The sequence below is a fragment of the Topomyia yanbarensis genome, unplaced genomic scaffold (assembly GCF_030247195.1).
Source record: "Topomyia yanbarensis strain Yona2022 unplaced genomic scaffold, ASM3024719v1 HiC_scaffold_19, whole genome shotgun sequence".
NCBI classification, from domain to species: domain Eukaryota; kingdom Metazoa; phylum Arthropoda; class Insecta; order Diptera; family Culicidae; genus Topomyia; species Topomyia yanbarensis.
Genome location: NW_026683371.1, coordinates 281,615 through 302,174, shown reverse-complemented (window position 1 = coordinate 302,174; position 20,560 = coordinate 281,615). Strand labels below are relative to the sequence as shown.

Here is a 20,560-nt window from a genome sequence, read left to right as displayed (position 1 = left end):
CTCATTCATATCAAAGTTATTGAAGATTTTAACATTTTTTACCATTAATTACAAAATTTCACAAAAAACCTGAAAAAAAAATTCCGCTGATTTTATATGGAAAAAGTAAAAACATAACAAAGTGAACGAACCCTATTCATAGGTTTCTAGAGTGCCACCCATCAAACCTTCTTACCTTTATTATGCGTAGTCTGGACATTAAAAATAGTACCTGCTCATCCATTTTGGTTTGCAACTTTCTCTCTTATACGCAGTTGAACTTGGTGCAAAAAAATTTAAAATTCTTCAATAACCCTAAAACGAAGGAGTATTTTTACAAGAAAAAAATTTAAGTAAAATTTTTACATGTAGTGTTCAACAATATCTTTACATGCAGTCTTCAACAATAATTTAATTTTTACATGCAGTTTTCAACAATATTATGTGGTTTTAATACCTCAACATTTGTCTGCAACATCGGTTGCACGAAAAGTCACAGTGAAAAAAGTTATATTAAAAACTAAATTTAAGGGGGTTGCCTTAGAAAACGCTTTGTAAATCGATAACCTTAAGTCCTACAAGTTCAAGTTGTGCAATAAAATTCTTCATTATGAGCATTTCTAAAACTTTGTCGAAGGCACCAACTTTCTACCTCGTCAGTATAAAAAGTTAATTTTTCCAGTTCATTCTTACTAGGGCATGCCTCAATTTAATTTTTATCAGATTGTGGGGAATATTCATATGAACAATTCCTCCAAAACACCCTGTGAATATATTCGATAGTTTGGCCTCTAGTGAATTAAGTTCACGTTTTTGGCATTTCCGACCACTGGCTCGTGTTGGATTCGGATTGGTTTGTAGTAGTTGTTAAGCCAACCGACTAAACCTAAACCTCGCAATCTATCGTATCTCGCAATCCTCATCCATCCGGGGCAACCGTTAAGTACTGCTTTAGTAGGGATTGTGTTCTTACTTATTTTGTTTTGTGTTAATCGTCATGTTTTCATCCATAGCTACTTTCACAATATATCTGACCTGCTCAGGTCTGCTGAAAATATCGTCACCTTTTGAGACATGAACCGATCCGGAGGTGTCAACCATAAGGATTTACAGCTGTTTACAAACACCTTCGCCGGGCTTCTTATCCTTCTTGGTGCTAGTCGTTCCTATTTATCTGCTAGCTGGTTCTGAGAACCTCTTGGCGGCGGTATTACACCCTATACCGATGCCCATTTTCGCGATCCATTTCGCTGTCACTCCAACGGAATAATTTCTCTAGACAACGATATCCCGATTTTCTCTAACTTTGTGTTTCTCCTCATTAGCTGCCATTGCTAGCACACTGACCGAAATCTGCTGTCTACTCACTACTGTTGCTTATATCGAAGCTTGTCGAAACGTGAACCGATCCTTCAGAGAAGCCGTACAACTTGACATACTTCCCTTTCCAGCCACCCTCGCAAAGTTTCGTCCTTTGCATGTCAAAACGGTTTGCAGTATATTTTTTTCTTAAACAGGTAGTTAATAAATTTTAAAAAGTCAAATCCCTCATGGGGGGGGGGTTGAACCCCCAACCTCCCCTTCCCCCCATTGCGCACTGGCCTGATCTATGTATATGCTGCTATAAACACACTTTAATTGTATAACTGCTGCATGTATGACGGGATTTGAACTTCCTCAATAAGACCGGTTTATTTTAAACTCAGCTAAATGATTTTATTTATTTCGCAAATCAACTAGTGAAATGCTCCATTAAAAGTAATGTCCTGGCACTACATTTGTTGTTGGTTATTGTTATACGTGGCAATTGCAGGGTTATTGCAAAAACTGCACGCTAAGAAACCTGCTTGGTGATGTTTTGAATATATTATTATTTAAATTTATATTCATGCATATATTCGAAGCATGAATATAAATGTAAAATTAAGTTCCACCACAAATACACACAACTTGTCGTGCTTTCTTCAACGATTTTTTATAATTTTACATGTTGTTTGAAGATTACAGTTTTATTGTACGGAATACAAATGCACTTTAATCAGTCTATTCTCAACCACCAAAGGCATCAGTCACAATACCAGTGTGCTCTCTGCTGCTACCCAAGCCAGCGCAAACAGTTGCTTTTTTCTTGTGTGCATTGTCTGAAGAACAAAAGGAACCGTTACTATTATTCTTGAGTGGTGATCTATCAAGATGACTGAGTCTCATTAACAAAATGTGATTCTTCGGGCTAACACGGTGGCCATTGACTTCCGGTCTTTCCGCGTAAGACCGAGTATTGGTGATATGGAACATTTGCTGAAGGTGAAATTGCAGCTTCGGGTTTCGGATGTCAGCTTCATCCAGTTGGAGCACGTTAGACATGCGGTGCTGATAACGTTCAACAAATTCGCCCAGGCGAAAAGATTCATTGCGCAAAACAACTTGAAACACGTGCTGGATTGTGACACCGCTAAAATTAAGATCCCGGAAACGTGAAAGTCAAATTACATGATTTGGCACCACGTACTTGCAAAGTGGCCATTAAAAGATTCATGTCGTATTTCGGAGAAGTGGAATACATTACGGAGGATACGTGGAGGAACTACTTTCCAGGTATTTGAAATGGTGTTTTGTGGTGAGAATGCGGGTAGATTAGCCCATTCCCTCCTACTTTACGCTGCAGTACACAACAGAAAGGGATGATACGATTATACAGCGAATTCTATGTACATATAAAGGACAAATTAACACGTGCCAGTTCTGTGAACAAACGGCACATCCCGGACAACCCTGCCCAGAAACCGCTAAGAAAAGCTCATCTACTGAAAGGAAAGGCAACACTCAGTCTCCAATATCATTCCCTGAGTCACAAACGGTTGCCAAATTTGTGGCTGCAGCTCAAGCAACAGTGACAACTGCGAAAGCCGCGTCAAGTACCACAAACTCAACAGCTAATTCCAGCAATGAGGGAGCTACTAGCAATGACGGAGGGTTCACGCTCGTGACCCGAAATGGAAAGAAGTTAGGAACATCACCTGATCGCGAACATCAAGGCAGTAACCCCGATGATGACCCGGACATGTGCGACAACGACAGATTTATGAATGACCCACATGATACAGTTGACGTGGATGCAAATATTTCCCCGACACGAAAATGGATCTCCGCGCGCAATGGCAAGTCGTGCGTGCGGGATCGATCTTAGTATTGATTGTTTATTATTTTTATTGTTTACATCATGTAAATATATAAAAGACCCACGGCTCCGTGAAGCTAACGCATTGAGCCGTGCCAAATAAACGAATTAAAAAAAATCACTTTAATGAATTTTTAATCCAATATTGCGGTAAAATAAATGACATGCAATATTACACGAACGAAAGTGTAAAATCATACGCCTTTTTAAAGTTCCCATTGAGTGCATCGAATTCAACTTAATTTTCAATAAAATTTTTGATTCAAGCTCTGTATGTTTACATTCGTATTAATTTACATGTCGTTTAAATTTCATTCGGCTTAACTGCTGACATTCCACGCGCAAATGCTCTTCTGCTGGCTCTTAACTGTAGAGTAAGTACAATTTACAGTAAGTCCAAAACCTATTTGTTATCCGATTTGGCCCTTAATTTACTTTATTTGTTCATGTCATACTTTAAAGTGGCTTATTTCTAAAAATATTCAGCAAGACGAATGCATTTTGATCCCAATATACATATGTGTAATGAAATATTTAATAATCAGGGCCGGTGGGTAATGTGGGTAGTGAAGGTAGTACTATCCACTTTAAAATAATCGAGTTTTTTGTAATTACCCACTCGAAACTTTGGAACAAACCTAACATTTAAATTTTGCCACGCATGTGTCCCGGATGCAGATTTGAAATTTTCGAGGAATGACCAAGATTCCATTTTCACAAACGCGTCGCAAGTGATTTGTGTGAATGTAATGCAAGAGAAAGATGAGATAAAATACACCCCTAAGAAAATATAATCATGACTTAGCTATAGACTATCAGTTGTGAGAATTTAATTAATGATATCATTTAGCCAACATTTTACTCTGAAATCACAATCGCTTTGCAAAATATTCAGGAACATGAAAATTTTTCAAATTTTCAAAATCATTATAAATTGCTCTTTGAAAAATGGACAGGGCAAAACGCACATGTGCAAGGGTAAAATGCACCACAACAACGGGGCACAATACATCATAACTAAGCTGACCAACTCTGAAGAAAAAATCCGTACACCATTTCGCAACGAAGCGCGATCGTTCACCACGGTCAGGCACACAGTCCGCGAGGTGTACGGATTTTTTCGTCAGAGTGACCAAGCTTAATCATAAGAAATATCGAAATAGCTGATTTTAATGCAGAAGATAGCAAAAATTGCAGCATTCCAATTAACATCCTAAGTGTATTCTACTTCACTTCGGTTATTTCTCTGTCATTACCTACCCATGTTTTTGTTTACTTTTCTGTACGGTTCCATTTTTCGGATAATATACATTAACGAAAAGTGGTCAATCAACGTTGAGTAGATTTTTAAAAATTCTGCCATGTTCATTATTGTACTATCTTTTGGGGTACACGCAGAAGAATCAGGCCGTTTTGGAACAACAAACCGTTTAGTTTAATTACAAACTTGACGTATGACTGTTTCGAACTGAAATTGGCGTTTCTCGAAAGCATGTATTTGGTTTAGTTCAACAAATACTTCTGTTTGCACTTTAAATAGAAACATTGTTGAAACAAAATAAAATTTGTTAGATCGAACTGTTGAAAATCAACAGAATCTTTGTTTGATTTCAACCAAATTTGAGCTGTTCTCTCTTTTGGTTAATACTAAAGATATTTTTTTCCTCAAACTTGTTTCTTCGGTTCAGGGGATACATACCTTTTTATTTTTCAAAAAATCGAATTTTTTATTGCTTTAGACAATTGTTATGGAGCGTGATTTTCTTGTTTCAAATGAAATATTTGTTAAAATTCTTGAAAAGCCAACAAATGAATTTGTTGGTAATTTCAAGCAAAAGTATCGATTGAGTCAAACCTGAATCTTGTTTATCCGTGTATCAAACAGGAAAATTGTTAATTCAAACCAAAATTTGTTTTTTCTTACTGATTTTTTTCTGCGAGTATTTTTCGTTTTTTTTTTTAACATGAGCTGTTTTTTTAATTTTTTTTTTTAATTTAATCTAATTTATTTAAATCAAAAAAATATTAAAGCAGTTGAATTCAAGTTACGATATGCACCAGCTCATCAATAACATCATGGGTTACAACAATGACGTTTTGTGGTTTTCGGCCTTTCGTGATTTCAGCCTTATGTGATTCGGGCTTTCGTAGTACAGCAACCGTTCCGTAACTGGGCTAAGACGGCAGCCCAGTTTTTTATTGCTTTCAACATTGTTTTCCGTTCGCTTGCCCCTAGTTAGTTTTGACACCAAAATGTCAAATCACGTTTGAGGTCTATGTTTTGACGTTTAACCCTTAAATGAATGGAACTCATTTTTTCTTGGTGCTCATTTTTCTGGTTGGATAGAATCTATACCTCTTGTTAAGGCTTTATATCACGGTATCCGGTATGTTGCCAAATGGAAACAGTATGCATTTAAGGGTTAACTGCTTTTTAATTGGGCTGCAGCCCAGTTGCAGAACGCCCAGTTAAAAAGCATCCCAAATTAAAGAGCGCCCAGTTACTGAACGATTGCTGTACTCCCATTACCGGAACTTAACTTTTTTCAAATTTTTTCTAAAAGAGCCTTCCTGAGCAGTACAAAATAATTTACAAAGCGATTTTGAACAAAACCTCGCGCAAAAATATTTGAAACCAGCAATCCTGGTTTTCTGGTGTCATGAGAATATTTTTATTAAAATAAATTCACTTTTCAGCTGAAACAGTAAATATAATTTATAGTTGCTCGAGCATAATTTACCCCCCCCCCCATCCTATGTCTACATCATTTTCATCGAGAACTAGCTAATTTTATCATTAAAATATTGTAATTCTAAATAAATAAATATTATATATATATATATATATATATATATATATATATATATATATATATATATATATATATATATATATATATATATATATATATATATATATATATATATATATATATATATATATATATATATATATATGTATATATATATATATATATATATATATATATATATATATATATATATATATATATATATATATATATATATATATATATATATATATATATATATATATATATATATATATATATATATATATATATATATATATATATATATATATATATATATATATATATATATATATATATATATATATATATATATATATATATATATATATATATATATATATATATATATATATATATATATATATATATATATATATATATATATATATATATATATATATATATATATATATATATATATATATATATATATATATATATATCCATATATTCATATATTCATATATATCCAAGAAATCACACAAATAATAAATAGTGCACAGTAAAATACTGAAGCATAAACTATTAGGTGTACCAAAATAACCAAATAAGGATTTCTCTAAACAAGTATGCTCTATATGGTGATGTAAAAAAGCTTGAGTCGAAGAACCAAACGTGCAATCAAGAGGAAACCAACCTTCTACAACAGTGCCAATCCAATACCATGCCACACAATAATTTCACACCGATAAAGAGAAGTGAAATATTTAGATTAATGTTTAGCATACAATAATGCTTCCAAACCTTCTCCGCCAGCGTCGGAAAACGCCCGGCTACTAATAACCGAACCGTTCCTGTGGATTATTCCGCTCCAAGATTCCCACTGCGGCGTTCAGTTTCTTACGCGCCTTCAGTGTACTACCCTTAGAGCCGTGGTTTTTTCCCGAGAAGGACGACGTGGTAGTGGTCATAGTGGTGGTAAACGTGGTATTGGTTGTTGTCGTTAAATACCGGAATATTGACGAAGCGGACGTAGACCGAGACCAGGATACCAAAAGATTCTCACCTCTTCGTTTCTCTTCCTTGTGCTGTATAGTTACGCGAATACCTTCGCCGGGCCAGACGGTGTTCTCCAGGACACGATAAATGAAGCTGGAAACGGAAGCGTTAGTTGTTGTGATGTAATACAAAGGTGGGCTAGTCTTACCGGGGCAACAGAGCAAGCACAGCAGTCAGGACAGTTATGAGATAATACTGTATGGAACTCATACTCATTTGAATCACCCAATAGTTGGAAGGGAGACCGAAACAGCTAACACACACGCTGTTGTACGCAAAGGCGAACAAGTAGAACGATCCTATGCTGATTGCGATTGATAAAACGTGTAGTATTGTCTAGAAATAGAAAGATAGTTTAATTTTTAACCCTGCGGAAGTCTGAACATCAGACGAAATCGGAATACAGCTTCAGGCGTTCGCCTGAATGTAGATTTTACCGCGACTATCAAGATTCAAGAGGGATAACTACTATTTAATTTTACTCAGAACTTACCCATGATTTAACTTCTATGGCACAGTGGAGAAGCATTGCGAATAGACAAGACGAAGTGATGGTCGTACCAAAAACCCAAACGTCCACGTCTGAGTCCCAAAAGGCCGCTTTTGCTATAAAGAATATCACTAAACTCTGGTACAGAGCATCGAACATAACCACCCAGAACGTGTGTGCCTTGTAGCCTTTCCCCAGGCGACCCTGAAAACGCAATCAATATAACACGAGATAATATTCGGTACATGAATTAGTAACACTTACATGTCGATAAAGTCGCGGATAGTTGAGCAATAAGTCGTCGATTATTTTTTTGTCATAGACACCAATGGCAAGTGGAGGCAGGGCAGTAAAGATGAGATTGTAAATCATTAAATAGATTTCATCTATCATGACGGCACCGGAAAACCCGCAGTACAGCTGATACCAGAAAAGCAGGAATACGAAGGCCTGGGAAACAAGAAAAATCAAGGAAAATCAAAACTATCAACGAATTGAATTCTGTAAGACTCACAGCATTTTTGTAGAAAAAGTACGTTATCATCCGGGCAAGCCGATCGTAGTTCCAGTGACCATGTATGAGTAATAACTTCTCTAAAATCCTAAATTTTGCTATTGTAAAATCGGACGCCATCACAGCTTGCATTCCTTCTTGTCCGCAAATACCAACACCCACGTCGGCCATCTGAAGCAAGTGAAATAAAATAAAAACTTAGATTTGAAAAATTTCTGAACAAAAATATTATCCCTCCGGAAGTCGCGCTTATGGCCCACTGAACGAGCAGCCGCTGGTGCCCTAAGACGATTTCGCTAGATTTTCAGAGCAGCGTGCACTCAGTGCACTAGCGCGACTTCCAGAAGGTTAAACATACCTGAATCATTGAAACATCATTGGCACCATCGCCAATCGCTAACGTGCTCATGCGTAGCTCTTCCTTTACCACCTTTACCAAGAAAGCCTTCTGCAGTGGGGTTGCTCTGCAACACAGAACCGATGAGCAGTATCTGGTCAACCTAAGGAACGGTTTTGTCAAATTCGATCGCAAATCCAGGATAAATGTAAGCGTTTTCCCATCCACCACCAGTGCCCGTCCCTTTTCCCGATCACTCCGAATCGAAAAATCCACGTCGTTCAATTGTTTTTCAATTTCGTTGAGATAGAAATTTATACAGGCTTCAGCCGAATCCCGTGAGCGAGCAGTCAAACGTAGGATGTCCATCTGAGAGTTGAACAGTCGTGCTGAGTAGGCAACATTAATCGCCGTTTCCGTCTTGTCCCCGGTAAGCACCCATATCACAATTCCAGCTTGTAGTAGAGAGGCGATTGTTTCCGGCACACCCTCCTGCAGGCGGTCTTCAATGCCGGTTGAACCAAGGAGAGTGAAGTTGCGTTCCAAAAGACCAAACGATTCTCGAATTTTCTTCTCACGATTCTCCATACTCAGTTCACACTCCTGGTGTTTTCTGTACCATTCGGAGAAATCCGTTGGATCTAAACGCCGTTTCGCCATAACGAGTACGCGTAAACCCTGGCGGGCGTACATATTTAGTTGGTGCTGCGTTTGTTCACGAAGCCGGTATTCTTCGGAATCTGTAGCACATGGCGCCAAACTAGACATGATGGAACTGTCAGCGCCCTTGGTATACAAAACAACTTCTTGGGTACCGGTTTTACGCACCACTACTGACATACACTTGCGATTGGAATCAAATGGCAATATTTTAAGAACTTCGTACTCAATAACGCCTTCCCCGGGAACATTCACTAAAACGTGATTGGGACTTCGATTTATCAAACAGCAATCGTAGCTGTATGCCGCGTTGACTAGCGCAAGCTCGTCAGGACTCTCTGCTTCGAAAATTGGCCGTCGATCACTTGGTGTCGATCCCTGAGAATGGGACTTTTGGAACTTAACGCTATTCATGCTAAACTTGTTCTTACTACTACTAGATTTGAATGGACCTTTGGGTAGTTTGGCGACAAGGGATTTGACACGCGCTGTTGGCGTAATCGCTTTCAGCTTCATCGGAGGACTTTCCGACATGGGGGATGTTTCCGCTGAGCTGCTTATGGGCGACAGCGATGGCACATGGGTTTGCTTTAGTGGCAGTGAAGTAGGGACATTCGGTGGTGGCGACGGTGTAATCGATCGTGATTCTGTAAGCCTTGCATACCGATCGCTAGCCGGATCAACTCCATTTGCAATCGCATCGGTAACCACTGGCCGTACCAAGGTAATGCTCGTATCACTGTCATTCAACTCGATCACGCCGCTCGCGTTCATGTGGTCCTTGTGAGGTGTGGCACTTACGACCACCGTGTTGCAAATCGCCAGCACCAGGAGAAATTCCTGAATCTGTTGGGCACTGCTAGTGAACCGATTTGCATCGGTGATCTGGTTCAGATTATCTAATAAACTAATATTTGGCTGAAGATACGGCACGGGACCACCGATTTTGGTCAGTTCTTTCTCTTCCTCTGTCTCCGGATGGTTGTAGTCTACCCCCACGATCGTACACCTTCGGAAGATCATACGATTCTCCGTTAGTGTCCCAGTTTTGTCCGAAAATATGTATCGAATCTGTCCAAGCTCTTCAGTAATATTCATTGCCCGACATTCAGTTCGTTTATTGGTTTGCAAATCAAACAGATCGATACTGTTGTGTATGTGATAGACCTGCATGATTTTACACAGCTCGATCGTTACGTATAGAGACAAAGGTATCATGATCTGTAAAATGATCACGAACGTCCAAAAGGCTAGTAGTCCCTCGTAATCAGGGTTTATTTCGAACGGAAGATAAGGAATACGATAGGATTCGTTGTTATCACCAGTAGCTGCCACGAACGATGCCAGCCACATTTTGCAACCGATAGCACCAATCACGCAAAGAATTATAAGTATGATCACACACCTAGAAACGAATCAGTAAATGAGATTCGATCTTAAAAGAACAAATCCAACCCACCATATAACATCAATGTTCATCTGTTGCTCGATTTGAGAACGCTTATACCGTGGACCACTATTGTTAAGCATTGCTTTCGTTTCGTGACCGGCATAGACGACGATACCCTCGGCGTAGTCCGTATTCTACAATTAAACCAATCGATATCAATCAGTCAATCAATTCCATTTAGTTTACAGATTAATTGAACGTTCTATTCAATATACCTTCAGTCGACTTTCCCTCAGCAATAAGCTCTCGGTGGACACCGGTACCCGCTCACCCGATGGGTGTATCACAGCTCCATGAAACCGATAGATTTTAGTGGACGGCGCGTCCACCTCGACCCGACTCGTAAATTTGCTCGGCATAAAGATATGTTGTTTTTCGGCAAAACCACGTATCACCTGGACGAATGATAGTGTGATTCGGTTAGAGAACGAGGAATTGTATCGTGCAGTAAAACTCACCTGTCGCCGCTTAAGGTTGGTCTCTCCGTCCAGATCACACGTGTCAATGTAACATACCCCGTGAGGGTCGCTAGATTTGAGCAGCAGAATGTCCGCCGGTACCGTTTCGTTGTTTGACAGATGTACCAGGTCGCCCACTCGGACATCTTGCCACAGCACTTTCTTGTAGCGCTCCGATTCCCTGAAAAGGAAGAAAAAAAATAGCATTCATATATTGGTGAAAGTTCGTTCGGTCGTGGTTGCTTTTAAATTATTCAGTTCACGTGGCACTATTCGTCTGTTTAGGGTTGATACTCGAGTAATATTGCGAATGCACGGCGTGCTAGTGGTTATGCATAAATACTTTTTACAAACATTTTGAATCCATTCATGAAACATTTCAACGAAGTGTGATGTATAATAACCGCTAAATTAATTCATAATGTCATCAGTTCATCGAGTTGCCGGTAGCAAAAAAAGTTGTTCATCATTCGTGACGTAAGATTCAACTAAGTTACTTTAATTGCCCTTAACTTGGTCGACATCTTCTTTTTAGCAAGAAACTCCAATTATCGCGCGTTGTAAAAGTCGTTTGGCTTTCTTATAGAATAAAGTTTTACATACAGCCCAATTTTGAAAGTTTTTCGAAGGTTCAAGGGCTGAATTTCATAAGACCAATCGACTCCGTTTGACGCATAAAAACAGTGTCTCTCTCACTGTGTATATATGTAAGCATTTATGTAAATGTAACCAACGGTCACTTCAATATATCAGGAATAGCTGATCGACACTCTACAAATAGACCATCATTTCATCTTCACTGATGGCTTAAGCCTCTGCTGCCCACGGGGAATCGTTATAGAATATTCAAAACATGATTGTATGTTGTCACCACTATGAAAACCTCTTCACAATATTCCCATTAATCATAATAATACATTGTTTGCATTTTGAAACCACTATGCCAAATATATTCAACGTTGAAAGTTGAAAATTTGAGAAAAACGGAAAAAATATTTTGTGAACGGCAGTGTAATTTAGTTAAAAAATGTTTATACTTTTTTAAATTCTTGGAAAAACTCGCAAAATGACCATGTTGGACATTTTTAAGGGTTAAATGAAAAATGCGGAGCTTTCGTGAGCTGGAATATATTTTTTGACTTTCTCATTGCACAAAAGTCTACAATAGCTTTTTTCAGTAAAACGAAAATTTGGGCAGCAGAGAATTACAATTACAATTAAGGCTCTTCGATCAATGAAGGTCGATAAACACTTCCCGTATTTCGTGGGAAACATATGGGAAACTTTAAGTTCTTTGGCAAACAAATCATATCACTTGGCTATGGCATGGGTTCCGGCTCATTCTTCAATTCCGGGAAACGAAAGTGCGAATTTTCTTACGACAATTTACGCATTTGACGGAGACCTTTTTGAAAGGCTTTTTCAATGATTTTTTTCAAATGTTCTCGTCAGAGAACGATCAATAATTGGAAAACCGCATGGAAATATAAGGACCTGGGGCAATGATTACAATTCATTATCCCTAAGGTATCGATGAATACAAGGAGTTCAAGGGATTGGATGTGAGTCGAAATTTCGTTATGTCCAGGCTCTTGTCCAGTCACTATACCTTCGACGCTCATCTCTTTCCTGTTGGGCTTACTGAGAGAAATCTTTGCGTTTATGGCAAGGGTAATCAAGACATCGAACACGTTATTTGGTCATTTGCGGAATAACATGATGCTAGATCCCTTTTAGAAGATACCCTGCGGGCCCGTGAAAGACCAACCAACGTTCCAGTTTGTAACTTTTTGGAAAGCCGAGACCTCTCTTATGTGTTGTCAGTGTCGGCCACCCTCTATCCCCTGCCCCAGATGCTATGCAATTCCGATGTTGAAATATTCCTTTAGTTATATAAGCGACCAGTTTATTGAAAAAATAAATTGTATACCTAGTTTTAGGTAACTTTAATCCATCACAGTTTCACCTTAGCGGAGTGAAAATTATCAAATTGTATCAAGTTTAAACAAATTCTAATATTGTTCACATTTTTTAAGGAATGCCTACCAAATTGCAACTCCTATAGTTTTAAAGGAATCAAAATACAAATACCCGGTCATCTTACAGCCAACGAACTATCTGAACAAAAAATAAAGCGATATTTTAAATACCGTAGCTTATTTATTTATTCGTTTAAATACAAATTTTATTTTTTCCGTTTTTCCTTTTTTGATTTCTAATACCGGGTCTTCAGTGCCTTTTCATTCCTATTGAATACTGACTATTCGGATACACGTGCATTTGTTATTGCTCATAGGCCTTCTACAAAAGGAGGGGGAAGGTACCCCTTCCTGACAAAATGGTGTCAAATTTTTGAAGCTCATTTCTGAACCGAACCGGGTATGTAGAGAGCGGCGAATAGTTAGACAAATCACACCATGCTTGAATGCAATCACTATTCTTTTGTTTCTCTGCTAATTGTTGCCATAGATTTTTTCACAAAAAAAAACACTGCGTTGTGAATCGTTTTGTAAGTTGGTGTCTAATCTGACGGAACTGATCAGAATACAATGGATATTCTAATCACTAATGGGTTTCGATATAGCAGGTCTGTTAGCGATACAAACTCAGAATCAGTTAAACGTACATTTTTCGTGCAAAGCCAAACATCAAAATTACAGAAAAACGAAATAACATTTTAAAGTTAGGTTTAAATGCACATGTTATTTTAATTTCAAGTTATGCTTCCAAATAAGATACAAAGATGGTTGTCATTTTGCTGCGCTCATTTGTTATTTTTTCGGCGAAACATCAAATCCAATACTTTAAGGGCGAATGACTAATTGAGGTTAAAGCCTCGATTTAATACTTAAAGTGTTGCCAACAAGAAATTTCAACGTCTGCCACTGCTTTCTTATGTGGCTCCTGATTTGTTACAAATCTGAGTAGAATCGTGAAGAAGTGCCAGACAGTTAGTAATCTTTTTTCGTTAAAATCTTTTGATGATCTTTTCGTTTTATTTTGTTCAATTTACATAGTAGGGTGGTTGCTCCTATAGTTAAGGTGTACCGATAGTTACAGTAGTGGGTTATACATCTAACTAAGGTACCAACCATCAACAAATATTTTTTTATCGATTCATCGCACTAAAATTATGCGACAATAAAACTGTTATCCTTGAAATTTGCTCAAATAACTATTAAAAAAAAAAGATTTTTTTTAGAATTTTGAGCTCCCTTGCACCTATAGTTGATATAGTGTACCTATAGTTGCAAGTCCCATAAGAAATCAATGGGATTTGCAACAATAGGAACCGAAATTAGCGATTGCACCACTATTAGTACATCGTCGCTGTTGTGCTATCTTATGACAAGCGCCATTTAGCACATTTCGAGAAAAACGATTTTTAAAGTTTGAGATTGAATATCTTGAAACTTGTAAATGGTATATACAATCCAAAGAAGACAATTGATGCTTCTATCTTTTCTGCATTAATCTCTCAAATATTACGAAGATCGGTTGACTATGTTGCGAGTTTTTGCTATGAATGTCAACAAAAGTCGCACTCACACGTGTCATAGGCGTGTATTGATGACAAAATTTGTATGACGTGTCATAATCGTGCATGGAAAATTTTTCATAGAAAAAAATCATCAATTTTTAACTTTTATTCATATCTTTGCGTTCATATGGTCTATAAGCAATCGGTGAAATGCATTTTGAAGGAAATTCGTCAGGGAATCTAGATAAAATTGTTATTTTTGATTACAGTGTTGCCAAATATGCTTTATTTCCTGTTTAAAACTAAAACTGTGTTTTTCTAACAGCTCTTGTAATTTTCTTTTGAGAATGTTTATGCTATTGTATTCCTCAGACATTTTCACACATAAAAACATCTAAAACTTCAATATAACTTGAGCAAATCCCTAGATACAGTGATTTGAAGCAAAAAAGCAAATTTTTCATCTTGTTTCTCGCTATATCTAAGTAACCAAGTAAAATTTCAAAATTCTGAAAACGCCACTTTGTAGAGATTTTTTAAACAAATAATATGGCATATCTAACTCAGTTTACCCCAAAATGGCGTTTGTCATAAGATAGCACAACAGCGACGACATGTGTGCCTACAGTGGTACAAGCGGTTTTGAATACATAAATTGATTATTAAACCATCTTTATATTTTTCCTATGAAGTAGGGGTTGAAAGCTTTCGTTTAATGTATTAACATTGCCCATATTCATCGATTTTTTTTAGCAAAAGTTTTCCTTAAGTATGCGACTATTGGTACATCCACCCTATCAAATATGTTAAAAAATGTTAACAAATCGTTACATAAATTTTACAATACGCGAAATAAAAAAAACTCACGAGAAAACATAGCCAACCTAACTATGATAATAAAAGACATCAAATTTCTGATTACACTAGTTTACAGCATTTCTGAACTAACCGTTGTGTGTCCGACGCGGTACCCGGGTACCTTTTTAGGTTTCAATTAATTAAATTCCTATGTTTTATCCATAGCTGGAAATTGAAATTTTGTGACATCTTAGAACTTCACTAAGTCAAGTTTTTGGGTTAATAATATTGTTGATATAGTAAGGGTGGGAGTGAGGAGGGGCTCCTGAATTTTTTTACTACGTAACAGGCCGACGTGGGTACCCGGGTACCCACAAAACTAAAATGCGCATAACTAAGGTAATATCCAACCGATTTCGATACTTTTGGCCGTTTTGGATTCAGGAACTCATCCACTTTTGGACTTGGTAAAAATGAATCGGGTTACTTCATTCGGTTCCCGGGAATCCGGGTTTCCGGAAGCAGGTTCCATTGCTGGGGTACTATTTGCGAACTTCAATGGAATACTAGCAATATGGGTATCAAAATTCTTGTAATTGCATCAGTAGGCTGTATCTCGTGGTTTTGGAACCATTTGGTGATTTGACCCCGGAACGGACATTCCGGAGCAGGTTCCCGTGGGGCCGTGAGTGGCCATTCCATTCCAATTCCATTTTTCAAATTGCCATAGGGTCCCGTAACAATAAAAAACAGACTTCCGAGACAATTTGAAGAGCTTTGATACTCATATTGCTAGGACATTATTAAAATTTACAAATCATATCCTAGTACTGGAACATTACTCCGGAAAATCCGGATTACCGAAAACCAGCTCCATTATTCCGGTTCTATTGTGCAGAATCAAAAAGTAGACGAGTTTCTGAATCCAAAACATCTAAAAGTGTCCAAATCGGTTAAGGGAAGCCATAGTTATGAGCATTTCAATCTGTGGGTACCCGGGTACCCTCGTTGACCTGTTAAAGGTGTTTTTTTGTTGGACACATAACTGCTAAATAAGCTAGTGGTCATTTTCAATGTAAAATCGTGTGCTGAATCCGAAAATGAGGTTCAAAAAATTTACAGTAGAACAGTTTTCGAGTTACAGCGAAAAAGTGAATTTTATGTTTAAAATTAAAAGTTCAGTAAAATCCAAATATCTTCGGTTGTAGTGCATCAATATGAAGTATTATTATGTTGCATTAAAGGTAACTGAATGCACTTTCGATTGTTAAAACATTTTGTTTTAGTGTGACTACTGGTTCTGACGTCATTTGCGAATCTATTGAACTTTTTCTTAACTTTTCGTCGTTTTTTGAACAAAAATGCGCGTGTGGTGTGGTCAATATTTTCGGCAAGATATAGCAATCCTAAAAATTATATTTTTATGGGAAATTAAAGCCTGCTAATAACCAATGAAAACAATCACTTGTTAGTTTAAATCCGATGAAAATTGCGAAAGTTATTAAATTTTTTGGAAATTGCAATTTTTGTGTTTCTCTGGGTCAATTTATTGAACCGTCTCGATTTTAATTTTTTCTAGGGCTTGTTTAATAATATATGAGCGACTCTCTGTCAGAATTCTGTTACACAAGTAAATGGAAGAATTTTGAAAGAATTTAATGTGAGGTAATATTCGAACTCGTTTATCCAAATGATTAGAGACTTCTGATAACAATAATTTCAGCCTCAGTGGAGTAATGTCATCGAAAATTCGGAATTAAAAAATACGCATGATATTTACATGTACAGAATCGTATATGTACAAAATACGTTGTAAACTGCACGCTCCACAATGCCTTGATACACACATCGGAAGCTTATGACTGTGCAAAATGCTAAATTCGGGCACTAGCTTCACGAATAATGACTTATCCACCTATTTCGTCACGTTTTGTTCTACTAACAATTTATTACACGTTTTTTAAACGTCTAGAAGTTTATAATTTGAAATTATATTGGATTCATATTGGCTTCTATGATGTACCGATTTTACTGTACTGGTTCACAAAACTTCAACATACTACAATATATTGCGTAAAACATCTAAGTGCAATTACAACATATTCTACGTTCTTCAAATCATTGTTAAGTTCAGATTTTGAGATATTATACCTAAAATAAGTCTTGTTCGATGTTCTACATAGTTTCAAAACACGAACTGCTAGATGTTCTAGGAAGAAACACGAATTAAAAGTTTTACAAATTATTAATTTTATAATACTTGACGTATGTAGTATCACATATTTCTTCGGATTCATATAGTTTGTATTAACGTTGTACAAAACCAAATTGAGCAGCTAGCGTTTCAAAATACGATTTTTATGACGTTTAGTTTACAACGAATTTTGGTTTAGTTTACAACGAATTTTGTATCATAAGAGTGTTATTTTATGTAATACATTTGTAAATATTAAACGCATTATTCCATATCAATCATTCGATGACTTATAATTTCATTGAGCCTGAAATTATTTTTATCAGAAGTCTTTAGTCATTTGTATAATGTTCGAATATTACCCCAGATTAAATTCTTTCAAAATTCTTCCATTTACTTGTTTAACGGAATTCTGACAGAAAGTCCCTTATATATTATTAAACAAGCCCTAGAAAAAATTGGAATCGAGACGGTTCAATAAGTTGACACAGAGAAACACAAAAATTGCCATTTTACAAAAAATTTAATGACTTTCGCTATTTTCATCGGACTCAAATTAACAAGTGCTTATTTTCATTGGTAATTAGCAGGCTTTAATTACCCATTCAAATATAATTTTTAGGATTGCTTTATCTTGCCGAAAATATTGATCACACACTCATTTTTCTTCAAAAAATGACGAAAAATTAAGAAAAAGTTCAATAGATTCGTAAATGACGTCAGAACCAGTAGTGGTTTTAAAACAAAATGTTCTAACGATCGAAAGTTCATTCAATTACCTTTAATTTAACATAATAATATTCCATATCGATGCACTACAACCGAGGATATTTGGATTTTACTGAACGTACTTTTCATTTTAAAGGTAAAATTCAATTTTTCGCTGTAACTCGAAAACTGTTATACTGTAAATTTTTTGGAACTCATTTTCGGATTCAGCGTGCAATTTTTCATTAGAAATGTTGTTCGAATATTGAAGTTCAGATTTTTATTTTTATTTTGTAAACTAGTGTTATAGATTACCCAACTGGTCACAACTTTACTTAAGGAGGGTGTCCGGTGTAAAGTGCTCAAAACAAAAGTTATTTTGATTTCCGATTTTTAAGGCTAGGTAATAATGGATCTTTTGTGTAAGGTTGAGATCTATTTATACATTCATTGTGTATGACACAAATATGTTTAGTCACGCAGAGCGTTCCAAGAGTAGACATCCAACCATTTCCACGTCGAATACGATAACTCTTGATAAAATTGTCTGATTCACCACCAAGAAAAAGTATATCAACACGCAGCGGTAAACTGTGGAATGTGGTTGTTTTACGTTTAATTATTTTATAAATGGTAAAACATAAATAAACTACAACTATTAACTGTAAGATATGAGGGTAGTATTTTTTTCGTGTATGTTACTTCGCGTGTAAAAAGTCTATTTTATGATCGTGTGTCCTTTCGCATATTCGCGTGTGTTTTAGAATGATCGCGCGTGGACCGTGAATCTGATACTTAATTTTTCGTGTATGGTTCTGAAACTAGAAGAAAATAGGTTTCTCCATATCACTAGTATTCCCAGTCATGTCGCCTTGAAACGTGTTGTCTAGTGGATATGAGCTTTATTTTTTGATTGATATAACTGAATGTATGGACCTGAGTTGCTAGGTTTCCGGATGTGACCGATTCATGATCGCGCGAACACGGACGTTTGTAGGTTCGCGTTTGAGACAGCGTTTGAAACTTGGTAAGTGCTCAAACATTCACCTTATTACCGGGTTGTTATCAGGTTTGCGCGATCGCGGGCGTAGATGTGCGTTGTTGATTGCGAAGGGATTAAGCGTTTGAATGTTAAAGTGTTTGTCACGTGTGCTCACGTGCATATGACTTCGCGTGTTAAAAACTCGATTTTGTAACCGTGCTGCCATTTATATATTCGCGTGCGTTCTTGGTTCTTGGACCTTCATTCTGATGTTTAGTTTTCGGTGTACAATTCACATTCTGACAGGGAGTGAGTTACCCCATATCACTAGAGTTCACGGTCATGTCGCCATGGAACGTGTTGCCCAGTGGACAAGAGAGCTTTCTTTTTTTTTAATTGGTCAAATTGAAGGCATGGACCTAGTCTGCTGATACCAAGGATAGAAACTTCCGGAAGTGACCGATTCATGATCGTGCGAGTACAGGAGTTTTTAGGTTCACGCTTGAGATCGCGTTTGAAAATTTATAAGCGCTGAGTCGCTCACCTTATCACCGGGATCTTATATTTGAGAGATCGCGGGTGTATGTGCCGTGGATGGTCGCGAAGGAATTAAGCATTTGACCCAACTGTCACAAATACACATACACAGATGGACATACGACTTGCACATATAAATTGTGCACTAGTACTAAAAACTACAATTATTGCAAACCGACCACTAATAGGTTTCTACTTATGTATTTATTAAATCAATTTAATTATTTAATTAAATTAATCAGCCTGTGCACGATGACAAAGTCGACCGATAAATGGACAAACAATGACCCTCAATGTGAGCCCCGTCCACGAATACCGACATCAAACCGTGGAATAATGTTTGCAAACTCGGCACACAGCAAAAGTCAATCCACGTCGACCCGCCAGTGATCCACGCACAGACTAGTGGTTGAGCGTTAGTATGCGCAGGTGCAGAGTATTAAAAAAACACCACTATCGAATGCAACAACCTCTTAAAGTCTGTCAGAGGTTCTGTAGCACTGATGCACGCAATATGCTTGATAATGTTTGTAATACCGTCAAACCCCTCAAACTTGGGGAGGGTGTAAGATATGAGGGGATTATTCTTCAAAAAAAAATTGCTCAATTTTCCAATTGAACCAGAATATTCAGCGTTATCCTTTTGATGAATCCAACCCTCGTTCGTAGTGATGAGCCATTGTTTAGCAGTTGGTTAAAGAGCTTCTTTGCACGTTTGTTTCATTTTGGCAGCGTTCAGATTGTACATAAACAGAAATAACAACCCAATTTCCTTGATGGGATGAAACCTTCATACGTGCACGTCCACTGGGTGTTTTCGTACTATATGCCCAGAAAAAAGTCCAATCGGAGAAGACAACGTTTCTTAGTTTCTTCTCCGATAGACGTCCTATATGGCCCAGAGACGCGAGACGTTATTAAATGATTTTGCGTACAGATTCCTTGAAGTACCTGAATA

The 20,560-nt window shown here is 37.0% G+C and overlaps 1 protein-coding gene across 2 annotated transcripts in view; it reads right to left on the bottom strand.

The window, feature by feature from the left end:
• Positions 1–6,516: 6,516 nt before the first annotated feature.
• Positions 6,517–20,560, bottom strand: part of LOC131694898 (phospholipid-transporting ATPase VD-like) — a 198,760-nt gene continuing 184,716 nt past the window's right edge. For both annotated transcript variants that reach the window (XM_058983414.1, XM_058983413.1), the window contains 9 exons: positions 10,903–11,083; positions 10,660–10,839; positions 10,454–10,578; positions 8,356–10,399; positions 7,998–8,168; positions 7,748–7,933; positions 7,487–7,687; positions 7,142–7,329; positions 6,517–7,086 (listed from right to left, as the gene is read on the bottom strand). In XM_058983414.1, coding sequence (XP_058839397.1) covers positions 6,771–7,086; positions 7,142–7,329; positions 7,487–7,687; positions 7,748–7,933; positions 7,998–8,168; positions 8,356–10,399; positions 10,454–10,578; positions 10,660–10,839; positions 10,903–11,083 — 3,592 coding nt within the window. In that variant the 3' untranslated portion in view covers positions 6,517–6,770. The remainder of the gene's footprint in view (positions 7,087–7,141; positions 7,330–7,486; positions 7,688–7,747; positions 7,934–7,997; positions 8,169–8,355; positions 10,400–10,453; positions 10,579–10,659; positions 10,840–10,902; positions 11,084–20,560) is intronic.